Source organism: Aristolochia californica, unplaced genomic scaffold, assembly GCF_029961685.1.
Source record: "Aristolochia californica isolate CCGP_79_NKW_82.1479 unplaced genomic scaffold, dmAriCali1.0.hap1 SCAF_5, whole genome shotgun sequence".
Lineage (NCBI taxonomy): Eukaryota > Viridiplantae > Streptophyta > Magnoliopsida > Piperales > Aristolochiaceae > Aristolochia > Aristolochia californica.
Window position 1 is genome coordinate 41,901,509 of NW_027182214.1, and position 16,966 is coordinate 41,918,474.

At 39.4% G+C, this 16,966-nt stretch overlaps 2 protein-coding genes across 2 annotated transcripts; one reads left to right on the forward strand and one right to left on the reverse strand.

The window, feature by feature from the left end:
- Nucleotides 1–1,378: 1,378 nt before the first annotated feature.
- On the forward strand, nt 1,379–4,087 carry LOC137965357 (type I inositol polyphosphate 5-phosphatase 8-like). Its single transcript, XM_068811663.1, has 9 exons — nt 1,379–1,408; nt 1,513–1,600; nt 1,694–1,738; nt 1,824–2,016; nt 2,130–2,595; nt 2,920–3,116; nt 3,200–3,308; nt 3,375–3,523; nt 3,778–4,087. Exons 1-9 carry the CDS (start codon nt 1,379–1,381, stop codon nt 4,085–4,087), a joined length of 1,587 nt encoding a protein of 528 aa, XP_068667764.1.
- Nucleotides 4,088–11,252: 7,165 nt separating this feature from the next.
- LOC137965359 (zinc finger protein ZAT12-like) lies at nt 11,253–11,765 on the reverse strand. Its single transcript, XM_068811664.1, has one exon. It carries the CDS (start codon nt 11,763–11,765, stop codon nt 11,253–11,255), a length of 513 nt encoding a protein of 170 aa, XP_068667765.1.
- Nucleotides 11,766–16,966: the final 5,201 nt, after the last annotated feature.

A 16,966-nucleotide genomic window follows, 5' to 3' on the forward strand; every position in this document is an offset into this window, starting at 1 on the left:
ATCCCACCACCCCTTTTAAAAAGATTAAAAGTAGTTACGGGGAGATCAAACCATCAAGTATTGAATTCCTCTTTCTTCTTCTCTTCGTCAAATATTATTCTTCCATTTTACTCACAGCATCGTTTGACCAGGGCGATGGCGCTGTCACATGAAGGAGAGGGTAAAAAGGTCGGGCCCACATGACACACTGGCCCCACCCCGACACAGTTCCTCAATCCTCAATCGCCATTCTCTCTCTTCCTTGCCCTTCCCTCTTCTCGGCCTTTCTCTACAAGAACCAGACCATGCGCTCTCGACCTGCTTTTCGACAGAAAAGAGAAGTCACCTTCTTCCTCTTCTCCGTCACTCCACTGATACATTTTAACATCCATTTAAAAATTTTCGATACAGAGAAAAAAAGCAGGTCGTCGGCAAGTTTCTACCTCCTTGAATAGCTTGGCGTGTTTTTCTTCTTCTTCTTTTTCTACTACTGAAACATCACGGCCACTGGAAAAGCGTTGCGTCATCAATCCGCTATTGATTCTTTCAGACTCCTGTAAGTGGTCTTTTCATTTCAGTTTCTCACAGTTCGATTGGACTTTTTGATTTCATGTGATGTTTTTCTATTCTCCTTCGTATTATTTTGGCTGCTTTCGGGAGGGGATTCATGTTTCAGATCAATGTTGGAACTTTTAATGCTTTAAATTCGAGAATAGTAGGTTCTTTTTTCTTTTTTTTGTTGGAGATGGTTCCGCGATCCTATACGCTTCTGTCCTTATGAAGGATCGCGGACTCGTTATCCTCCATTACATTCACATGTCCGCTGTCTCTTCGTGCTTAGATTCTGAATCAAGGTATCATTTGGATTTAAGAGTTTTCGTCCTCTTCTAATCTACTGTTTCCACTCTTTTTGTTACTCTGTATGCCAAAAACATTCTTGAATTTACTGTTTATTGCCACCCTTTTTGCGGAGAAAAACCGTCGCTTCTCCTCCATTAGAAGTTCTAATGCTCGAGAGCTTTCTTTCGATTAATTTTTATGTCGATGGCGAGTTGTAAAGGCTCTAAAGTTATAAAACAACATTTCTTGAAGGGAAAAGGGACCTTCTAACCTGTTTCTAGCTCTAAATCTTCTTTATTCTACTCAAGATATACTCTGTTTCTCCATCAAAATTTTCACTTATTTATTTTTGCTTCCCTTTTCCTTCAAGTCACTTGTTCATAAACAGCGGATGGTGCAAAAAGGAACTGCGCGGTTTTCTTCGACTTGCTTTGCTTTATCTTATTTTTATTATGGCTGATCACTGGAACGAGAATCTTTCAAAACATGTCTCTGAGAAATGACTATCAACTCTGCCTTGTTTCAGAAAATGTTGGCTAATGCTTTTTGAGAGTTAAAAATGAGAACAAATCACAGCGGATACGAGAAGGTAACTTTCTTTGTATTTTCAGTTTAATTAATTGCAAAAGCTACACAACTTCGTTTGTTTGATAGGAAATATAAGTATGTTCGCTTGAATTTGATCATTTTCAGTCATCATGGACAAAAACTATCGTGAGAAAATGGCTGAACATTAGAACAAGAGCTGATGAGTTTTATTGCGATAACACTGTAAACGGTGAGTACTATCTCTCCATCTTTAACTTTTTTTTGTAATGGAAGTCGCCGTAGATCTCTCTATCCCTCGCTCTCATGCCTCAATGTGTTTTTCCTTGTTCAGAACAGAGAAGGAAGAGTTGTTCCGACAAAGAAATTTCAGGCGATGCCCTGTCCACTTCTTTACCTTTTTACTTCCTTATCATATTTTACATTTGCATTGATCATCTTTTCCTTTCTTTTAACAGGCAGGCTGGCCGGAGGAGTCCCTGAATTTCTAAAACAGCCACGTTCTGACCCGGAGTCGCCGGCCACTTCCACCACTGAGAACTTAAGGATGTTTGTGGGCACATGGAATGTAGGCGGAAAAGCCCCACACGGGGGCTTGAACTTGAAAGATTGGTTGGATTCACCAACTCCAGCTGACATCTACGTTCTTGGGTAATGTCATGTTTCTTATTTTCTTTCTTTGCCCAAAACTAGCGATTTGGCTATGAGGGGTTTTGTTTGTTTCGTCCTGGATGCATTCCCGACTCTTTTTCTGAACAAATCAGGTTCCAGGAAATCGTCCCTTTAAATGCAGGGAACGTATTGGGCGCAGAGGACAAGGGAGCCTCAGCAAAGTGGCTTTCTCTGATACGCAGCACTTTGAACAGTAGCCACAAAATGGACCCAACACTCGTACAACATTACGGGAGAGCCCCTCGTCCGGCGGAGTCTGCCCTTCCATACGACTGGCAGCGGATTCAGACACACAGAGTTAGTTTCTCCGACCTCTTCTCCTTGAATGACGACGAACTAGAAGAGGAATACGAGGATTTCTCAGGCGAGCTCGATTCGCGCAGTGACTGCTTCGGCAGCCACGAACACGGAGAAAATAGGTATTATTGCTTGGCCGCCAGCAAGCAGATGGTCGGGCTCTTCCTCTGCGTGTGGGTTAGGCGAGATCTATGTAGACATATCTGCAACTTGAAAGTTTCTTGCGTTGGGAGAGGGATCATGGGCTATTTGGGAAACAAGGTACCCTCCAGCTGGTTCTTTTATTGAATTTACAGACATTGAGGGAAAACGTCTTGAGGGTAGGACCATCAAGATTGGCCAAAATGGCTCTCTTGGTAGTTATTTGCTGTTTTCTCCGCAGAACCTACCCATTCGTGCAGCTGTAAAAAAACGACGTATCCATCTCCTGCTACTAGTTACCTACCTCCTTAGTCTGAACACAATTAATCTGCTTCTTGATTGAATATCTATTTTCATTTTTCATCATCTTCATTGGGGATTACTTTCAGTAATTTTATGGTTTATATCGCTTTATTTCTGATCATTTGAACTTTTTATCTACAGGGATCAATCTCCATTAGCATGACTCTCAACCAAGCGACGTTTTGCTTTGTATGCACCCATTTAGCGTCCGGTGCGAAAGAAGGCGATGAGATCCGGAGAAACACGGATTTCATGGAAATCTTAAAAAAAACTCGTTTCCCTTCCTCTTCAAGATTACCTGGTGTACCATTTTCCCCAGAATACATCTTAGATCATGAGTAAGTCTCTTTTGGTCAAGTTAGCTGAGCATTATTCAGGTAATTTTGTTTAGATCATCAGTGACAGTTTTTTGTTCTTGCAGTAAAATTATATGGCTTGGAGATTTAAATTATCGTCTTGCATCTGGCGTCGGCGATACCCATGAGCTACTGCAGAAGAGAGACTGGGAAGCACTGTTAGAAAAGGATCAAGTGAGTTCACCTTGAAACCATTTACCGTTACTGAGGCTCTGTATTAACTTTCATTTATTTGGGCAGCTGAGAATTGAACAAAGAGCCGGTCGGGTATTTAAAGGATGGGAAGAAGGACGAATCTATTTTGCTCCTACGTACAAGTATATAGCAAACTCTGATCGCTACGTAGTTGAATTGACCAAATCTAGAGAAAAGAGACGTACTCCGGCCTGGTAAGTTAGAACAGCTCCCGTTGGTTCTTTCCATTACAAACGAATCAGTGATATATAAATTAACCCGACAAGTTTTCATATCAGTAACGTCCTCGCCGATCATACTTTAAATCCCCCCTTCAAATCAGGAATCATAGTAGTGTTTATTTTTCACCTTAGAGCATGTCATCTTTTGCCAAATATCTGGTTGAGAATTTTAGATTCATTTTCCTATGTAGCCATGAAATTTAACTAAATCTTTATTTCTACCGCAGGTGTGACCGGATCCTGTGGCGCGGGGAGGGTCTAAAGCAGATGTATTACGTAAGAGGAGAATCCAACTTTTCCGACCACCGCCCAGTCTATTCCCTTTTCTCCGTACACATAGACTTTACAGCCGCCCCACCCTCCGTCGCCGGCAAAATCAACAACGACGAAAGCAAGATCAGGAAAGTGTACACTGCACATTGCTACAGCAGCAACGCCAGAGTGGAAGCCGAAGAACATCTATTACGACAGGAACAGCTTCGACGGCTGAAACAGGGAAACCATCCTCTTCATCATCTTCAAACGTCCAGCTTTTAAGCCAGAGGAGGGAGGTGAACTTCTGACCCATCAAATCACTGCAACAAGGAACAACGACTGAAGAGAGCGTAAAAGTTGCCGGTAGAGGGCGCGGCTCGGCGTGCGAGGTGGCTGTAACCACCATAATTGTTTTTTTAATACAGAAATCGTAAGAGCCAGAAAAAGAGAAGAAAGAGAGGCGAATAGTTCTGCAGGGTAGCACGCGGCAGAGCAGATAAGAGTCGCAAGCTCCACTAGAACAGCACAAAAGCTCCTGCGACTCTTTCCTCGCTGCGAAGCTAGGTGAGTGTCGAGTTGGGAGGGTATGGACGAATGATTAGGAGGAAGCAAGACGACATGTTGGGCAGTGCAAACGTCATGCGCGGTTTTATCGAGGGAGTGTGATTATGGGTGTAGAATAGAATGCACAATTAGTAGAGAGGGCGGAGAGAATGTTTTCTTTCTTTTCCCCTGTTCAAACCAAAATTTGCAGTTTTTTTTCAGAGGCGTGTCGGAGGGATTAAGAGAAAAGGAGAGAGATATAATGCCGAGAGAAGGCGAACAGGAGAAATCATTTGGAGTTGCCTCTGGAGGGTTGGTTTTTGTTCGAGTCTGACAGAACCCCTCCACGCCTACTTGCAATAATTTGTTAATTTTTGCCCAATCATCTCGATTCCTTTTGTTTCATTACTATCCACTTCTCTACCCTGTGGCCTCTGGAAAAGTAAAAAGGGCAGTGGTCGAGAGGAAGAGAAATATTCTCCATGGGTTTGTTCCTCTCTCTCTCTCTATTTCTGGACTCTGCTGTCACGTACCAGTTACGAACCGAGGGTTTATGATTGTGACTATTCGAGCCTCGATTTTGTTGCCAACCCTTAAGTAATGAAAAAATGATATCAACGACTACCCAATGTAATGGGAGTCGTAATGTGTACACTTAAACCTTAATCTGCCCAGACCGGATGATGCGAAAAATCACAGATTTTTGCTTTCGAGACGGAGTCAAGATCGATATCATCAGCATCGTCTTGTTCTCTTTGTAAAGCGGGTGTCTTTTGCGGCTGATCCGTTACGAAGCAACTATGTGAAACAGTTATATTAACTATTCGATCACGATCACGATGGACGGTTGAGATAGTTATTAATCACGATGGGATGACTGAGATAGCGTTTTATACAAAATGGTTTTTGTCTTGGATTAGCCCTCATTGTGTTATTTTTATTTTCTTTCGTTTTCTCTTCTCTTATCTCTGTGTTTTAAACACATGCTTAGTTACTCAAATTTCTCTCACAAATAATAGAATTTTGGGAAAAAAGAAAAAATAAACCTTTTCCCTAATTTACATGGTATCAGAGTAAGCGCTCTGCCTTGTCTCTATTGATCTCGTTCATCCGGCCAGGAGGTTAAGCAATTTTAGTTTTTTCTTCTATCTGCCCTTCGCTTCTTTCTCTCAAAAAGTTTGCTAAGTTATTTGTCGTCGTTCGTCAAGCTTTTCCTCGCCGTTCACTACTATTCTTTGCTCACTATTTTTTGCCATCGTTCGTCATTGTTCACCGCCGTTGGGTATATAAAATTCAAACGATACTAGGATGGTACTATTGAGTGTTTCTAATCTTGTTGGGTTGCAAATGGTTACACACAATTGGAAAATATATATTACCATGATACTTTTTCTCCCATTGCTAAAATGGTTACTGTTCGTTGTTTTTTGGCTTTAGCAGCTGCCCAAATGTACTATTGAATGTTTCTAATCTTGTTGGGTTGCAAATGGTTACACACAATTGGAAGGTATATATTACCATGACACTTTTTCTCCCATTGCTAAAATGGTTACTGTTTGTTGTTTTTTTACTTTAACAGCCGCCCAAAATTGGTCTCTTCACAAAAATGATGTCAACATCATGGTGATCTCCATGGAGAAATTTATATGTCTCCACCTCCTGGTCTTCGACGACAAGGGGAGAATCTTGTGTGCTGCCTTCACAAGTCGTTATATGACTTAAAACAAGTTTTCTGTCAATGATTTTCCAAGTTCTCTACAACTATCCAAGTTGCTGGATTTGTTCACCCCAAAGCATATTACTCGTTATTTACATAGCGGAAAGGAAAATCTTTTACAACTCTGTTGATATATGTTGATGACATTCTTATTACAAGTAATAATGTCAATATCATATTAGCTCTCAAGAAATTTCTCTATTGTCATTTTTGGATTAAAGATTTGGGTAATTTGAAATATTTTCTAGGCATCGAAGTTTCTCGGTCAAAGAAAGATATTTCCATCTCGCAACGAAAATATACTTGGAAATTTTAAAAGATGGTAGATTTTTTTGGGTGGGTGTTAAACCTGTGAATTTTTAAATAGAGCAAAACTTAAAGCTTTCGGATTCAGGAGAATTGCTTAACGATCCATCTCAGTATAGGCGACTTATTGGACGCCTAATTTATTTGACTATCACCCAGTCGGATATTACCTATTCAGTCCATGTGTTAAGCAGATTCATGCATGCACCGTGTAAACCACACATGGAGGTTGTCTTGTGTGTGTTGTGTTATTTAAAAAATAGTCCAAGACAAGGTTTGTTTTTCCCTTCTCACAACGATTTATTTTTAAAAGCTTTTTTTTATGATTGAGTTGGTTGTCCAATATCTTGTTATTGTGTTTTTTTGGGATATTCTCTTATTTCTTGGCAGACAAAGAGGTAGAACCATATCTCTCTCCTCAACAGAAGTCGAATATAGAACCATGACAGTTACATGTTGTGAATTATCCTAGCTACGATCATTATTGATAGAATTGAGAATATTACATCCAGAGCCAACAATGTTATATTGTGATAACACAATTGCCTTACACATAGCAGCCAATTCCGTTTTTCATGAAAGAACCAAATGTATAGAGATGGATAATCATTTTATTCGTGACAAAATACAAGATGGTTCAATTGTAACCAAATATATTGTTTCAACAAATCAACTAGCGGTTGTGTTCACCAAGCCATTGGGAAAAGAAACCTTCTCAACTATGATACGCAAGTTGGGAGTTCTTGACATTCATTCTCCAACTTGAGGGGGAATGTTGAGAAAATCACAGTTGAAATAAAAAATAAGCTCAACTATTGTAAATAGATTGTATAAAATTGCGAGAATCACAATTATAGATTGTAAAACTCTTGTATAAATTATCTCATCATTCAATAGAAATCAACACAGAAAAATACTAATTTACATTCCCTTCTCTTACTTTTCTTTTCTCTCCACTTTCTGTGTTCCAAACACATCCTTAGTTTTAGTTATGTGCTCTTGATTTTGTTCACAGTAGAAAAGGAAATCAAAGTTCTAGTGCTACAAAATTAATAGTTAATATTGTTGGATAATCAATCCTCAAGTCCGAATGTAGATGCAAACATCCTAGATTATAAAAATCAAAGAGTTTATGATTCATGCCAGAATATTATGATTCATGGATTCAGGTTAAATACTTGGATCCATTATGAACAATCGTCTTCTGTTTCGGAATTACTACGACAATCGATACAAATGGATGAATGGTTTTTTATGATTTTCCTCAACTAAATCTCCTTAGTTTCTCTTGGGACCGTCGTCTCTCTTCTGGACGGGGAGAAGAGAAATAGTATGTGATTTAGTCTCTTGGGGCCTAGAACCATAGTGTTTATTTGGAAGAGACTAACTTTATTATTTCCAAATTAAAAAGAAAAACCTGATTTGTCCAAAATAGGAATAGAAATTAAATTCCGCCTAAAAGACGGTGCAACAAATGTCTCATATAAATCCACATAAAACCCAGTGTTTAATTGTAATCTAAAAGTCCCTATAGCCTATATCGCAACTTTATTGTCATCGCCCACATAGATGAACTTTTCAGCATCACTTGGCGGTCGGCTCCATAGGCAACCCCGAAAGGACATATTTATGTGAGTGGTAGCACAAGAATCCACCCAACAAGTATTTTTAGGTATAGAAGCTAATTTAACTTCAGATCAAACTAAAGTTAGAGGCATATCCTTCTTTACACGCCAGGCAGCATACTTGGAACACTCCTTCTTCATGTGTCCCTGCTTCTTGCAGAAGTAGTAAATAAACTCCTCATCCTGCTTCTTCTGTGTCTTATTCTGAGAAGATCCTTATGCAACATCCTTACCTTTTTTTTTTTTTTTTTTGTTCTGAGAGGTCGATGCCAAGTGAGCACTTTTAGTCGTATCCCGCTGTTGCCTCTCTTCCTCTAGTACATAGTGAGATATAAGTTCATTGAGGGACTATTTGTCCTTTTGAGTGTTATAACTCACATTGAATTACCCAAACTGTGCAGGAAGAAATATCAAAACCAAGTGCACGAGCAAGTCCTCAGATAGCTCCAACTTAATTGACTTGAGTTTTGACGCGAGATGAGATATTTTCATGATGTACTCCCTTACGATCTCTTTGCCCTTATACTTCTTTGAAACGAGTTTAGCTAAAAGGCTACTTGTCTTCGACTTTTTGTTCTTGGCAAAATATTGTTCAATTTCTTCAAGGAACTTCTTGGCCCTCTTGCTCTCAGTAATATAGCCTTGAAATGCCTCCGGAATGGAGCGTTTCATTATCATCAAGCACATTCGGTTAGAGCGATCCGACTTCTCAATTTTAACCTCATTGAGGTTTTTTTGTGTAGAGGTGGGTTGTTATGCCCGAAGTGCAAGATCAAAATCTATACAATCGAGGACAATTTTCACGGTATCTTTTTCGACCTTGAAGTTTGTCCCCCTCAGCATTGGGATATTGCTGATTTGGGCAGAAACATTCATAACAGTAGCAACAGAAACTATATATAGAAAAAAATTAACAAGTATATTCACATTAACTAGCCTATCAAATAAAGAAAAAGAAAGACATGTAGAAAACAATCCAAATTGGGGACCCATCTCAAGATACCTAGTACAACATTAATTCCTAGTAATTGAACAGAGAAATTAACTATAAGTGGTACTCTCAATGCAATGATCAAATACCGACAATCAGTTCTGTCAAACAATAGCCTTTCTTTGGACATACTATTGTTCACATGAAAAATATTTATAATCGTTACACATTTATCATCACAGGCATGTTGTTGATTTGGCCAAATTGTGTCTTCCTTTGGGCCGAGCATAGTTTGCATAAATAACTGCGTACAAACATTTATGTATTTTTATTCAAATTAATCTACACTACAGAGGTTACTTTGGCAACATATAGCTTCAATCAATTTGATTGAAAATACTAGACCAATTAAGCAAAATGACAATAGGAATAACATTTCAATGAAAAGTAAGCAATTCACAATTTTTTTTTTAATGATAACACAAGAATGCAAGTGGGCCTAATGGTCACTGGCGCCTGAATTGAAGGGTGCGCGTGGGTTCGAATCCTCGCTGGTGCAAAAAATTTAATTTTGAAAACCGAGTTAGCTCGGTCCTCTCTCCGGCAAGTTGACACAACGAACTTGAAAGGGTGAGCTGACTCAACCCGTCCGACTCGTCTCAACTAGCCTGATCCTGGGCAACCAGTCCGAGTCGACTCGTTAATTAAATGAAACTTAACCTACCTAAGTTTCAATTTTTTTTTTCTTTCCTGTATGCAGTGGAGGTTGTCTTCAACCTCCAGCCACATGCAGCGCCGGGGGGGGGGCACTTGGGGGACTCCGATAAGCTTACGTAGAGCGTCGTTTTCCAGGAAATGTCGCCATATCAGAGAAATCCCAATAATCTAACAACAATGACTGCTCTGATACCACTTATTGGATAATCAATCCTCAAGTCCGAATCTAGATGCATACATCCTAGATTATAAAAATCAAAGTTTTTAGAATTTACATCATGCCAAAATATTAGGATTCATGGATTCGGGTTAAATACCTGGATCCATTATGAATGATTGCCTTTTGTTGCAAAATTACTACGACAATCGATACGAATGGATGATTGGTTTTGTTATGATCGTCTTCAACGAAATCTCCTTAGTTCCTCTTGGGACTGTTGTATTTCTTCCAGATGGGGAGAAGAGGTATGTGATTTAGTCTCTTGGGGACCATAACCATAATGTCTTTTTATATTGGTTAGTCAGGGTGCCCATAATTTCCTAATTAAGGCAATATTGGTATCTACTCAAATGACTCATATTCCAATTTTATTAGTTTATGGGCTTACCAAAATTAGACTATTAAATTTCAGCCCATTCCATTAAATTAAAAATATAATTGAATATGTTGCCTAAATTAAAATAGGAAACGTGGGTTTTCTAGCAAATATTAGCGAGACTATAGTATCCTACATTTAGAATGTCTTATTAAAGGAGTATCTCTTGAACATCAAAATTCAGGTTATCGAAATCCTATGATTTTGGTATTAGTGTCTGATAAGTAATTTTGAATTTATATGAATTAATTAAATTTTCTAATTTTTCAAAAACAAAATAGTTAGAACACTTGTATTTTTGTAAAAATTCCCCTTATGTTTGAAATCTATCAATCTTCTCTTGCGCCTACTCATTGATGGTAGGTTCCTCTCCTCTCTACCTGAACTTCATTCGTCCCAACCACCTTTACTATTTAAATACATGGGTCCTTAGCCCAAATGGATAATAATACCCAAAATTATTATCTAAAAATAGGTATGTCTTTAGTGAAGCCGAAAACAAGAACAAAATTCGCAATACGTGTATCTAGATAACTAAATCAATGTTATAAAAGTCGTGACAAAGTCTGACTCAACTCGGTTCAACCAGGTTTCGCAGTCGGTTCAATTTGATTATATCATTATGACTTCTTAAAATCTCACCCCAGCCGGTTTAGGGTTTAGGGTTTAAGGTTTCGAGTCGTCTACCCCACTCGGGTCGGTCCAATTATTGTTTTTCCCTATGTAACGACAAGTGAGAAAAAAAAAGAAGAAAAAATCAAGTAAAATTGTGATTGCTGAATCCATAGAACTCGAAGAGTTTCCTAAAAAACTGGTTTATTAATAGAATCTATCATCCAAGTCCAAAAACTGTACAAAATAAAATCTAAATATCTCATTCATGGAGATTCAATAAAAGAATCTCATGAAAAAAAAAATCTCCGATGAGTATATAAGCATATACACTCGCAAGTGCATATAGCTGGATGAAGGGTGAATAAATAAAGAACAAAAAAAAAAAGGAAAAATTAAATCAGTGAACCATGGGGACCTTCCCTACTAATCCGATCCCCAGAAAGTCTCCGACGTTATCCACGGGCGGATGGTTCAAATCCAGGTAGAGCTTTTTGCCGGTGCCGTTGGTCTTCTTGGTCGCGGAGAAGGGGTTGGAGATCTCAGCCCTGTGCCGCCTCATGTGGCCACCCAGGGCCTGTCCCATGGCGAACTCCGTTCCGCAGATGGGGCACGCGTGGACCTTGGGGCTGGCGTGAGACCCTTGCGAGGCCCTGTCGTGGGCATCCTCCCCCAACCTCGCCCTCTTGTGACTCGCCCGGTGGCCGCCGAGCGCCTGGAAAGACGGGAACTGTCGGCTGCAGGTTTTGCACTCGAAGACCCTGCTATAAGAGGAGGTCGAAGAAGTGCTATGACTCGAACAAGAATCGCGCTGATTACTACCGCTGGAGAGAAGCATCAGGGTGCTCGCCACGTTATCCATCATCTCCACTTCTCCTTCTCCCTCTCTGCACCGCTTCATCACCATTACCATCTGTTCAAGAATTAAAACGAGGGTTTGAATCGATTTCGTCTGCGAGCTCGGGTCTATGAGGGGAGGGAGAGAATGGAAGTTGGTGGAGATGAGTGGAGTCCAATATATATTTATAAGCCGCAAGGGTCAAGTAAAGACTACAGAGTCCTAAACCACGATTCACTCCAGAAAGAGAAGAACTCGGAAAGTTTTTCTTTTCTTCTGTAAAAAAACCAATATTAATTACAGAGGGATATAGTAAGTAAGAAGAGCCGACGCTTGACGAAGGAATCGTGAGACCGCGTCGAGTAAGCAACGGGGAAGTTTCTTGTTCTAGAAGTATTCAAACCAGAACGTTTTGTGTTTTTTGTCTTTTCTAGTACGTATGAAAGCGGCGGAGTGCGAGTAAGAATAGTAAGTAAAGAGTCTAGTGAAGTGTGGGAATTTGCTTAAAGAAGGAGACAACGTGGGCCACACGTTGCTAAGTTCACGCGGTTTTGCCGCACCGAACCTGTGACTGGCAGTTTCGTCTTTCACAATGCCGTGAGCCTCCTGTGGCCCGCGAGTCGTTTCTTGCCGGCCAAGTTTTAAAGTAATTTAATTTTTTATTTTTTATAAATGATAAACCTAAATTTAAATCTATTTTATTTATATATTTAATATCTTATTGGGTAAGGTAACAATAGGGGTAGGGTACCTCTCTCTGAGGCCTAACTTAAGATTTTTTTTATTTATAAAATCAAGCAATTGAGAGAGTTTTTATTTTAATTTTTTTTAAAATATATTAAAAATATTTTTCCCAAAAAAATAGAAAATTCATGATAGGTCTCTTTACCCCACAATAGGGCTACTCTTTCGTCGAGGGACTAGGTGTTTGGCTTCTTGGCATCCTGGCTTCGGCCTGGCTCAAGATTTTGTTGATCTATGTAGGCAATAGAGAGTTTTTAATTTTTTAATGATTTTTAAAAAATGTCAAATTTTTTAAAATATTAAAAATAATTTTTCTAAAAAAAAAAGAAAATTCTTGATAAGCCTATGTGCCCCACAATAGGGCTACCCTTCTACCTGAGGGCTAGGTGATTTGCAGCCTGGCTTTTCTAGAAGCCTAGCTCAAGATTTTGTTGATTTATAAAATCTGGCAAAAGAGAGAGACTTTTTATTTTTTAAAAAAATTGTCAAAATTTTAAATATATTAAAAATAAAGAAAATTCATAATAAGTCAAGACTATTCTGCCTGTGAAATTGAGTAAAAATTATTTTAAATTATAACTATTTAACTGTAGGTGGCTTTTCAAGTCTGCCGTCAAATCCCAAGGCTCAACCCTAGACAGGTGGTGGAAACTACCAAGCCGGAGAATGGTTGGGACAGAGGGAATTCCCGACGGAGCGGGGAAATGTGTAGAGATTAGAAAGAATACCAACAGCAAAAATACTCAGCTGATGATTAGGAGTAATTTTACTCTCTCTTCCGAAGGAAAGCACAATAAATACGAAGATTGCCCAGATCGGAATCAGAATTGGTAATTTGCTATGGTGCAGGCAGATGTATGTTGGAGAAGTAGGGCAAAAATCTCTCTCGTCAAAAGCTGCTGTTGACTCTCCGCCCACTCCCACCGCCTATATTCGTACAGGTCCTCCCTTATCTATACGACGTGAATCAATTCCCAGCGTCTGCTTGGGGCTGCCCCTCCCTCCCTTCTGGTCCCAATGACCCGTGACCACCTTCACCAACCCCACCTCTCACTGTCCTCCAAGCCCTCTCCATCCTTACCGTTGGGCCACTTCTTGTTCAACGGTCACGTCGTTGAATTTTTCGCCACTGTTTCTGGGCCGCACTCGCGATCCTGGTCTTAACTCTTAATTGCTGAGCAAGCAAGTCAACCTCATATTCATACCCCGAGTTGCCTTCATGGACTCTCTCTTCCCCCGACTCGGTTCTTCTTCGTTCCTTGTTCCACTTTGGCTTCTGCCCTTTGTCTAGAACGTCTGAATCAGGCGGGTTTTGTGATTATTTTCTCTGTTTCTGACCAGAAGGGTGTCCTGAGTATTAGTTAACGAGTTCAACTATCGCCAGCAGTGACGATACTGAACGACCTGGGTGACTCCCAGAAACGGGTTTACTTCTTCAGTTCTTCTGGTTTATTCTAGAAGACTGATCCCGTCCATTTTATGCACCTCATTCATCGATCACTACCTTCTGCTTTTACTTTTCCTCTTCTTGTATCATATTTGACGTGATTTATTCTCCGTTTTATACGTCTGTGAAGTGAGAACGTTACCCATTAAGAGCTGATTCCAAACTCCAAACTCCAAACTTGTCTTCTGAACCTCTTTGTTAGGTCAACAAGTGCAACTAAATTTCTGGAATTTTGGAGGAAAGAACAGGCTGACCCACGATTAAGGCAGCATTCTGTAGATTGGAACCTTAGAAGTTGCTTTCACTTCTAGTTTTTACTTTTTCTGCTACTCATTGTTCGATGATTTACTTTCAGACCAACTGCCTCAACTCCTGGGATTTTTTCACTTCTGCGTCTTTCTTCGTAAAGGCGTCACGTAGTTCGATTTAACTCCATCAATTTCAAAACGGGCTGTAGATTTTTGAATTTCTTTGAAGAATGCAGGTTTTGTTGACGTCTTCTTCGTGACTCTGGTTAGGGTTGCAGCAAGGAAAGCTCAGGCCTCGTTTCTGGAAACCTAACCCTATCCTGCCAACCTCCGAGTTCCTACCAGATCCCATGGCGGAACTGAACCTTCTCCCAGTTTTTGTCATTGGGGTGGGAAATATTATTATTTTAATGAACATTTGGACTAGCATTATATGACATTTGGAAGCAATTCAGTTGCCCAAGTATGATGTTTATTAATTGTCATGTAAAGGGGGAATGTAAGCATGTTAAGGATTGCATGAAGGCTAATGATGAACATTTCAAAAGTCACTTGTATTTATGTGTTGGCCATAAAAATCAACATACATGAAAAAGCTTCATACACATTAGATTCTATTAAAATATATAGTCTTTTCCACTACCGATCGAGAAAAAGATAACAAAAAGTAATGAAATAAAAAAAAATATACGAATTAAACATGGAATCCCATGATCGAAACTTACACCACTCTGATACCACTTGTAAGACCGTATATAGATAAAATGTTTACAATTAACAAGAAAATTGATCATAAAGGTACATACCTCCTTCAACGGTGAAAATTGGTCATTAAAGAATTTCCTACTCCGATTACCTCTTTGTGACGAATAGAATGAAAACTGTAGAGATGAAGAGTCAAGATCCTCGACGCTACTTTACACGTTTCATGTTTCTCACTAGCAGAGAATCAAAATTTTATAACCATGGGGCTCACATAGAGAAAAAAATAAATCATACCTAACAAATTAATCTTAGAATAATGAGTTCACTATGTAAAGTTTCATTTATGGAGTTGGGCACCGTCTCCAACCATGTAATTCCTTGTATTGGTATGTTTTTTACTAGTTTTAATTAGGTTTTTAACATGGTATCAAAACAAGAACATATACATAACTCCCATCCAAAGTTGTACCATGTGTAGAGCCATAAAAAAGTACCTATACAAACGAGTCAATGCTCGTAATAACTTAAACCCGACCCATCCCCAAATTATTTGTGTCTCCTCCTATGGATCAGGTTTTGGGAAACTCGTCTTCAACCCAAAATTCAACAGGTTTTTCTCCGCCAGTTCCGATCTGCAAAGTGAAATATGAAAGCTGAACCTGGGGTTTTTGGGTTTGGTTCCCCATTAAACCTGACTGAATGCCCACCCCAAGGGTATTCTCTCCCCCAAAGTTTGAGAGAGATGCTAAATTTTAGATAGTCAAAGTTAGAAATATGATAGGAAAGCCAATTGTATTTAAAACTTTCCTAATACCATAGGTGAGACATGACCGTAACTTGGTTTGACTCATTGTGCTTCAATTGATGAGACTCAATCTATTCATCCAAATCTACACAGTCAATAGATTATATCCATTTGACGTTGTGTATTGACATTTTTGGGGTCTAATCATAATAAATTTATACCTGATTATTCGTAAACCTAGTGAGATTCAAACTCGAGATCTACCTCGTTCTAGAAAATCTTCATGAGACCGCAGCCCATGTTTTACCTTCTCATCTATTTAGTATTGAGTAATATACAGAGAATTTTCAAAAATTCAACCATTCATATATTTTGATGGGATAAACAATTCAAACCCAAAATTTATCAACATCACCGGCATTCATTTTAAACTAATTATTGATAAAAAGCAGAAAAAAAAATCAAAGCTATGGTTATGTTACTCCATGCATTGCAAGGGCAGTTTTCAGGTTTAGAAAAAGCAGAAATGGAAAGTGAGGACGATGACTACTTCACTATATCTTGAAAGTTTGAAGTCACGTCTCCATGTTGCTTTCATGTAACACAAGGAGAACCCCGGTCCTGTTAATGGGAGCCGAGAAGTTCGCACTGTACTCATTTATGATAAAAACAAGATCGATAGATCTGAAGTTTATATAAGTCAGAGATGTTGCTAATCCAGTCAATTCGTCTGGTGAAATGTAACATCTGGGCCAGAATCGACAAGCGGGGCAGTACTATCTTCAGGTCTAGAGAGCCCAGAATTTTCTCCAATGGACCTGACTGAATGGTCCAGGACGGGACACGGGAGTCGTCTTCTTCGTCCTATCCTTTTCTTTTGCCTGGCGTTTCTGGGTTGCCCTTATCCGGGTGACATCTTTCATGTTCGACGAAAGTTCGCAAACGGGGACGTGATGCGGAAAGAAGACTTGGTGGTGATGCGTATTTGACATTGTCATCTTCTAGGAAGGGGTGGAGTTTTTTTTTTGGGTTGAATCTTACGAAAGAGAAAACAGTACAGGAGACCTCGAGGCCTGACGAAGGTTTGTGCGTGCTTGCTTACGACAACAACAAATGAGTTTAAATATATGTAATGAAATCATAATATTCCAACCTACTACCAATGATCTAACATCCATATTGGACATGGAATCGGGTCAAATCTAGGTCACACCCCTTATGTCTGAGTCCTTTCTAGATAAATTTTCAATAGGTTGGGTTCAAATTCAGACTGCTTTCGGATAAGGTGAGCATGTTCAAGCCTGTAAAAAATGGATTCAGATCAGCTGGAATAGGTTTGGATCTGGCCTTATTGTCAGGTTTACTTGGCCTCTAATGTGGGTAAAAC